This window comes from Monopterus albus, unplaced genomic scaffold (assembly GCF_001952655.1).
Source record: "Monopterus albus unplaced genomic scaffold, M_albus_1.0 scaffold101.1, whole genome shotgun sequence".
NCBI classification, from domain to species: Eukaryota; Metazoa; Chordata; class Actinopteri; order Synbranchiformes; family Synbranchidae; genus Monopterus; species Monopterus albus.
The window spans coordinates 159501-168622 of record NW_018127981.1 but is presented as its reverse complement, the minus strand read 5'-3'; the positions used below and the strand labels follow the sequence as shown (position 1 = coordinate 168622).

Sequence of the window (9122 nt, the reverse complement as noted above, 5' to 3'; positions counted from 1 at the left end):
ATGATTTAAAAGTTTTAGCATGTGCTTCTGTATTGATGTTACAGAGCCAGAGGACCGGGACATGAGCTGTGTGGTGTCCAGCCTGGTGCAAGTGATGTGTGACCCCCACTGTCGGACCCAGCATGGTTTCCAGAGCCTGGTGCAGAAGGAGTGGGTAATTCTACAGCCGCATCAACTACCACCGCGACAACGACAAGGAGGAGGTGAGAGGTCAACCCTGACAATGAAAATGTGGTCTGGTTTTGGATAGGCTGTCGACTCTCCTGACACTTCAGGAAAATACTGAACAGGCAAGGGAAAAACTCACTGTGCAATAAGAAAACACCACTTCCAGCACAAAACTGCACTGATATTACAAGGCGTGGGAAGGTGTGCCATTTAAAAATGGAAAATTCCTTGAATAGTGTTATTTATATGACAAAGATGCAGTATAGTCCCGTCACACATGATGATAATTCAGTATTAATTGTCTTGTTACAGTCACACTGATTCACATCTCTCCCTCCCTGTAGGCTCCAGTCTTCCTGCTCTTCCTGGACTGTGTGTGGCAGCTGTGGTCCCAGTATCCCTCTCTCTTCCAACTGACAGATGACTTCCTATTGGCCCTGCACGACAGTGTCCACCTACCACTTTTCTCTACCTTCCTGGCCAACTGCCAGCGAGAGAGATGCAAACCGTCACAGGTACTGGACACCTGAGAAGGGTGTCTTCTGTCTCTGATGGAAAAGGGCCAGTAAAGGCTCTGATGTTGAATGTATTGATTGGAATAATAATCATCATCAACTAATTTAGAATTAGACTTTTCAAAAGAATGACATTAGTATTTTCTGCAGATGTACATAACTCTGGTATTTCTGGATCTAAATTCTAAATGCAGTATGTGATAATATTTATTTTTTGTGTTATTAGTTGATCTTAAGGACAAATCTGATTGCTGCATGTAATATTATTAATAACAGTATCAGTATCTTCTTCATGAAGTTTCTGTCCTAGACAAATGTCTCAGATGACTACAGAAGGTACTCTATATAATAAATAATTTAAAAATGCTGGTGTACAAACCTGCATAGAAAATAAAAGTTGGCATTCAACTGAAAATGGATTAAAAAAAATAAAACTTATAACCAAATGTACTGCTTCACCCAGAACCTTGGACAGTCCTACACACCTGTCAATGGCTGGAGAGACACGCTTCATCCAGATTCTTCCTCATATCCGTCCGACCCTCCTTTGCCCCCAGTGTGGGATTGGTCACTACAGTACAGCAAACAGAGACAAGAATGCTTCACCCACCCTGTCCCCCCGACCCCTCCACTGCAACCTCTTCTCAATGGAAACCTCAACACCAACCCAGACAAGCACAGGGTAGGGCTCCCAGATCTTTGAAGTGATGCAACACACCCTCTAGTGGCCATGGTGGGAGCTTAATAGTGGGTGACTTGGCAACTTAAAATCAATCATTTTGGCAGCTAGATCTCATAACGTTTGCACATACATGTCACTTTGGACCTTTTCTTTGGGTTGTATTGCACAGATAAACTTTACTCTAGGTTAAAATAAAGTCAGTAATTTGAAATGAGTTATCAGTATCAGAGTGCTTGAGGAATTGTTAAACATGTTGTTACTGGAAAATTGTCACATCTCATAATTGAACTTCCATATTTCAGTGGCCAGAATCCTTAAGTTAAACCTGCAGTACATACTCCTTACACTTCATTGCACATGGTTGGCACAGTTACATTTGCAGGTGCCTTTGCCTTAAATTTCGACTAACAGTATTTTTTTCTTTCCCTCCCCACGGTCTCATGTGTCCACTAGGTGACTGACACCATCCCCGGCTCAGTCGTCCTCCTCTCTCGAGGCGTCTTCTCTTGTCCAGCTAATCTGCTTCCCTGGCGCAACAGCAGCTCAGGCATTTACAAGAAGAGCCACCGGAGGGCACCGTCATCTGAGAACGTGCCTGGCCTGGAGAGGCTGCTGAAAGCTTGGGCCTTGACTGAGTTTCCCCAGGTCCTCACTTCTACCTGTGGACCTCAAGCACCACTTGATCCCTATGAGCCCTTACTGCCCCTCCTTATGGTGCCCTGCATGGGCTTGTGGAAGGAATGCTACCTCCGGGGGGCCCTCCATGCACAGGTACAGTATGTGAGAACTGTGCTTTAGAGGTTAATTAAGAATATTGGTGAATCAGGTATAGTCAGGTTAGCTCAACTGATAAAATAATAAAGGAAAGCTCTAGATTCTGTCAGGATCACATAAAGGTTACTGAGGGTATGCTGGCTTTTTTAGTGGCCTTTAAGGACTTGTTTTTCAAGATGTCTCCTTTGGCATCTAAAAATTGTTTGTATAAAATACTCAGAAGGAAACTGTCCACACTAAAACCGTAACATGTGATGAGGCACCGCGATAGGCATTACTTTGTCTGAAGGGGCCATAAGTCAGAAATCTTTGGAACAAGTTATTTGTTATTTTATCTTTTTATTAGTATCAGAATTTCTCCCTGGAAAAAGCTAAAACTGTTTTATTTGGCTAACAAGTCTCATCTGTGTAGCCGCAGCATGTTATGAGCTGTGTTTCAGTGCCACAGAAAACATCACACATCATGTTGGAGCCATATTCCATATTTGGAAAAAACTCAACTGCGTTGTCAATTTTTAGACATGAGACATTTGTTATAGTTCATAAGAACTCCCCCAAATCTTCAGATGTCCTCTTAACTCGCTTAAGTCATCACAGTCCACACCCGAGTTTCAGAGCGTTCAAAGTGAGTAAATGTTCAGCGTTGGGTTGATTGAATAAGTTGTGGTGGTGAACCACAAAGACGATTTGATGTTCAAATATAAAGAAATGTTAGCTTTTCAGCCTGATGTCACTGAATACAGCGTAGGGTAAAAGTTTCCACTTGAACCTGAGAGCCAGTTCTTTGTGAAATTATTTTCCATTCTGCGTTAAAAACTGTAAATAAGATGTGATTTACTAAGGACAGATTCATTCATAGCCCAGCATATAAAAAAATATGCAGCATACAGAAGGATGAGACAGACTGATGTCATTGAGTTTATGAAGTGGGCACCATCCATAAGACCGCGTGAAGGCTCTGAGTTATCCACTACAGCCTCATGTCTTCTGTGTTACATCCTCCCACATCATGACTGCTTGTTCATTAGATGACATGTCTTTGTTGTTCAGATTAGTTGGAGTGCTGATCGACAACTCCAAATATGGACCTGGTACAGACTTTGTGATGTCTGCACCACAGTGCGTCTGTTAGTGTCCCCATGGTGATGTCAGGAATAGTCGAGGGCTGTGTGGGTGAGCAGTCATCTATTTTAAGGAAGCTGTAGAGGAAGTAAAACCTATCAAACAGCTACAGCAGCATCTCAGATTAACAGTGTAGACAGATTTGGGAAAATCCAGTGCCCTTGTGTAACTGAGATGTTTCCTTTATGATTTTACACAACATTAAACTTCCCCTCCATGCCAACAGATCCTTTTCTTTCTTTCTTCTAGAACCAAGCTGGAGCTCATGTTTCATGTGAAGTTTTGCTGCTTTTCACTGTTGTAATGAAGCTGTGAACTGACACTAAACAACTCTCATGTTTAATGCACTTCACTACAACACAACCACTAACTGTGCCCCCAAAATAATCGTTTTTAAAAAGCCTGAATATTATAATCTTCAAGTAGGAGGTGGGATTTATTGCTGGGCTATTGGACTGGGTTATATGAGACTGGACATGTGTACTAATAAACTGGTTCCTTGGTATGTCAATGTAACATTGTTTGCATGTTAAAGAATACGTTTGGAGAAATTTTTATTATTTTATTATTATCAACAGATTCAGTGAAAAGATCAAAACCAACAATATGTCAAGAAACTACTGACGTTATTTGTGCAGAATAATACCTGTCGTCTGTACAGTGAAATGCTGAGGGTGAGACAGAACCGCAAGCAAAAGTAATTATACACAGTAACGTTAAGGTAAATTAGAAAATGACAAACTACTAGTAATAAGATGTCTTTAAAAATCAGTGAGAAATACTTTATATAGTTTAATTTAGGGCAAAATATTTTACTAATAGCGCAGACCACTGTGGTCTAAATCACATTAAATAATCCATTAGGACTGTTTTTAGCTGCAGATTAATATACATTTGGGACACAAGCAGGTTTTTCTGGCAGTGTATTTCTGGTGTTGTTAGGGAAAAAATGTGTGTGTGTGTTAAAAAGAAATGTCACACAGTGTTGATCAGTGTGCCTTTGATTGTTCTGGACAACAATGGAGCTCTGTGGTGCAGAGAAATATTATCAGGCATTAGGTACACAGACACTTCTTCACTGTTACATTCTGCTTTTGGTTTTTTGTTTTTTTTCTTCTTCATGAAATGTGTTATCGATTAAGAGTGAACATCAAGAGCCTTGTCCAGTGAAGATTTGAGGAATAATTCCCTCTGGTGAGAACAGTGAAGATAAACTGACCATGTTACTTTACATCCTCAGGCGTTCTCCCACCCCATCTCCACCAACCACCTCCACCCTGTGGAGCGACTAGCCCAGGAGGTGCAGCAGCTCAAAGACAAGCTAGCACAAGTATCCACCAGCACAGATACGAACCCACCCACAAAGCCAGCTGAGCCCCGAAATGCTGACACCAATCTGAATCAAAACACCAACAATGGCACCTTCCTCTTCCCAGCATCAAGGCCTCAGGGCATGGGTGCACCCAAAGCGGCACCCTCTCCTACCTCCACCACCCAGCACAACTCCAGGGGCCCTACGCCCTCCTCAGCCCCACCATGTAGGCCCAGCCACAAGGACAATGGTGGCAGCAACAAGCACACTTTCCTGTTTGGGCACTCCTCAGTAGCAGAGACCCGCCCTGACCAGCGCTACTACCCAGCACCCAGCAATGCCAAACCACCTAAGAGCAAAAGCTCGATAGCCTCCTGAGGTCTGGCCTTGGCCTTTACTGTTTTCATATAAGTTACAGGCTGCTCCACATCATGACGGGGTTCTACAACCATCTCAGCTGCCTGCACACTATGAAACTAAGCAGTCGTTTGCTGGTATCATTTACTGAGGAGATGCAGGTGTGTGTTTTCTGACAAACCGTATTTAATCATGTAAGGTGATAAGACATGAAGCGGGTCTCTGTGGAGCACAGTGAACCGTAGTGTGAAATAATACGTGCGAGAGCTCTGGACTCTGCTTTTCATCACCTGTACTGTATTAAAAAGTGTGACAACTGTTTTGTACATTTGTTAAAAAAAAGATATAGTATTCATTGTTCCTTTAATGAAATGGATCTGTTTGCAGTGAAGCAAAGAGACAAACCAAGGGCTGAAGATGCCAACTCCTAAAGCCTCATAATCATGCACGCCCTGTACTATATTAAAATGCAGTAGAGACTGTCATTATACATTTATGTTACATCACCCTTCAGGAAAGAAAGTGTGTAGTATCCACTTTTAGGTTCTTATCCTATATGGGTACAATGTCAGGGCAGGACAGAGACTGTGGTGTCCTGAGGTGGTTCTTAAGGGCGCTTTGACAAGATGTATGGCAGCAACTGGAAATGCAAGCACCATGTCTTCAGACCTTTTTACAACAGGCTCTTTAGCCCTTCATGACATCACACAAATGTGAAAAGCACATTTAATTACTAGTTTGTAGTAGAACATTGTTTGGAAAATGATCATTTCTGCACTAGTCACGTGTGACCAGTGACTTGAATGTGGAATTTGGGGCATGAGAGCTATTTTTGTACTGCTCTCATATCTCTCCACTTGCATGCATGGTTGGCAGCACCAAGAGGCCTATATTAACTTCAGTGTTACGTTAGCCTTCATGTGTCCACACGTGGCCACGGTCACTGAGTATTATTGCAGTATGTAACTCATTTTCTGCGTGACTGAAATCCTCTTGGGGTTTAGTCATATAATTTCACCTTTCAAGTATTTTTGACCATTGTCAGTCAATTTTCTAGTGACCAAATGTATTATTTTGAATAGTCTCCATCATTTTGTGGTGGAACTACAAAACAAACCTTCATTCTGCCTTGTTTTGATTGCCATACCTTGAAAGGGTACCGCTGTTGGAAGCAAAGGGAAGCTTGTTTCCTCCTGTGTTTACTTTGAACTTGATCTTTTTTTTTTTTCCTGCCCGGTGGTGTATTAGTATGCAGCCAGCATTTAGGTCAAGGACTTGGAAGCGTCTGGCTGTTTTAAAAGCACAGAGGGAAGATGTGGTCCTGTGCCTTTAAATCCAAATAGGTTGTCGTTCGCATGATGTGGGTGTCTAGTGGATGTACTGGCGTCATTCCCATGGATGAATGAATTTGCACCATTACGTATTTGAAAAAGCATGTTTTTCTAAATATTTTCAGGCAGCATGTCTGACTGATGCCGACTTTCTTATGTCAAATGGTACCTCACTTGATAGCACTATGAATTATTAAATTGTTGTAAATATTCACATTCATATCAAGGCACATTGATATCAGCTATAATTTCAGAGCTTTCCAGGTGTGATGCCAAGACATTTCCTTATCTTCCATGGAAAAAAATACAAGGTTTTTATTTTCCTGTTTGCATGGAAAGTCTAATTTGATCTTGTTCCTCACCTGTTGGTCTGTATCATTGTATAATTTAATGTTTTTGGTACAAAGTTGACTTAAATTTGCCAGATGTACATATGTTTTTTATCAGCATGCTTTGATCCTGATAGTGTTGTCAGTTTATAAACTCTTAAGTTGTTCATAATATGAATCAGTTCCACAAAAATAAAACGATCCCTACTCATTCACTGTTCACCAACTTTAATTTTTAGCAAAATAAATATTTACAATATGATCTGAAACACTTAAAAAGTTGCATGGCACTGTACAACAGAATTAAAATTTAAAATCCAACCATCTTTAATGGTGTGTACACAGAATAAATTTGAAAATTGTGTGCAAAATGCTCATTACTTTCACAGGAAGTGTACAAAATAAGAACTCACTTGACAGAAAATGTTAAATATACAAAATATCTACTGCACAGTTAACTTCGCGTAAAGCTCTGGTTTTGGTCTCTCGAGTATCCAACGCCAAGTCCAGTTGACTGAAGCTTAGTGTTTTAACTGATCTGTGTCTTCATACACAAGTAGGCAGAAAACCTGCACGCTGTTAAAAATACGAATGTGGTGTTTTTCTTGTTGTTTCACTACACTCTGGGGTAAAACATAGAGATATGTGAGAGACCTCTCTTCCATATTTGTTATGATGGTGTGTGAGTTTGCAGCGGTCTACTGAGATGCATTTTGACACTTCAAACCTACAGATGCTAGTGTCATGCATTCTCATGTTTCATCTGATTACCACGAACAGAGCAAGAGAGATGGATTAAAGTAGGATGACCACTGGCTGTAGTCCACAGTCACCATGTATTTATTATGGCAGTGCGTTAAAGATCAACCACGCACCAGACACCAAAAGATTTAAGTCCATTGTTAGAGGAGAGAACCATCGTGTTCACCCCCACTGACTCTCGTGCTCCTTCCCTGTATGCTGCTGCTGCAGGATGCTGTAGGGCCCATAGAAGTACCCAGAGGAGGACGGTCCCAGGCCTCCCAGCTGCCGGATGGACTTGCACATGGGGCAGGGGTAGTCGGACAGGCCTTCGATGTCCTCGAAGGCCAGGTTGACGATCTGGTCGCAGCAGGGGTCGCAGAAGAGGTGGCCGCACGAGAGGCGCTTCAGGCGGGCTTCAAAGGAGATACAACTCTGGCAGTGTGGCAGGGCGGGGCCCCCTGGCAGAGCTGCTCTCCAGGCTGCCAGTCTGGCTGGAGCTCACCTTGGTGGGAGACCTGAGGAGGGGAGCAGTCAGGATGTGACGTGAAATGATCAGTGAATCAACTGTTAGGAGTGCAACATACTTGTTTAGGCTATAAATTGTTGGAAAACATTGCAAAGCCCACCACAATGTTCCAGGGCCAAAGGTGGAAAAACACACGAAACTACAAAGATATTCAGTTTACAATGATATAAAATCGATCAACTAATCATTTCAGCACTATCATTTGACTCCACTCCACTCTCCAAGAGCATGACATCTACAAAAACAGGGCTTCAGGTAACTTTTTTTTTTTTTTTTTACTTTTTTATTGAAAAAGCACACTGCATAATGAGTACAATCTGCAATGTATTACCATACAATACTTTTGCTTTTTTTTTTAAAAAACCAGAAAAACAAAATGAAAAACAACAACAAACAAAGAACATGACCGGGGCAGGGGAACCTCTTCTCTATTGGTACCTCACTGTGTATAGATAGTCAATGTAGCTTCACTACTACATAGGCACCCAGTGGTTTTACACAAAGTCAGGCCTTACAGGTTTCACATATTCCATCCATTTCAACCATATCTGGTAAAATATGTCCTTCTGCAGTCTGAGTGAAAAGGACATTTTTATATATACAGTCAGGGAAAAAAATTATTTGAACCCCAGCTGATTTTGTAAGTTTGCCCACTAACAAAGAAATGATCAGTCTACAATTTCAATGGTAGGTGTATGTGAACAGTGAGACACAACAATAACAAAAAAATCCAGAAAAATGCATTACAAAAAAAGTTATACATTAATTTGCATTTTAATGAATGAAATAAGTATCTGATCCCTTATCAGTCAGCAAGATCTCTGGCTCCCAGGTGTATTTTATACAGGTAACAAGCTGACACTGGGAGCCCTCTCAGCTTGTTACCTGTATAAAAGAGACCACAGAAGCAATCAATCAATCCAGATTCCAAACTCTTCACCATGGCCAAGACCAAAGAGCTTTCCAAGGATGTCAGGAACAAGATTGTGGACCTACACAAGGCTGGAATGGGCTACAAGACCATCGCCAAGCAGCTGGGTGAGAAGGTGACAACAGTTGGTGCGATTATTCGCAAATGGAAGAAACATAAATTAACTGCCAATCTCCCTCGGTCTGGAGCTCCATGCAAGATCTCACCTCGTGGAGTTTCAATGACAATGAGAACGGTGAGGAATCAGCTCAGAACTACTTGGGAGGAACTTGTCAATGGTCTCAAGGCAGCTGGGACCATAGTCACCAAAAAAACAGTTGGTAACACACTA

General features: G+C 41.7%; 1 protein-coding gene across 1 annotated transcript in view; it reads left to right on the top strand.

The window, feature by feature from the left end:
* Positions 1 to 7793, top strand: part of mtmr11 (myotubularin related protein 11) — a 31831-nt gene extending 24038 nt beyond the window's left edge. The window contains 6 exon segments of the mRNA XM_020609704.1: positions 45 to 156; positions 158 to 203; positions 513 to 683; positions 1147 to 1365; positions 1819 to 2136; positions 4502 to 7793. Of these exon segments, the coding sequence (XP_020465360.1) occupies positions 45 to 156; positions 158 to 203; positions 513 to 683; positions 1147 to 1365; positions 1819 to 2136; positions 4502 to 4951 (1316 nt within the window). The 3' untranslated portion in view covers positions 4952 to 7793.
* Positions 7794 to 9122: the final 1329 nt, after the last annotated feature.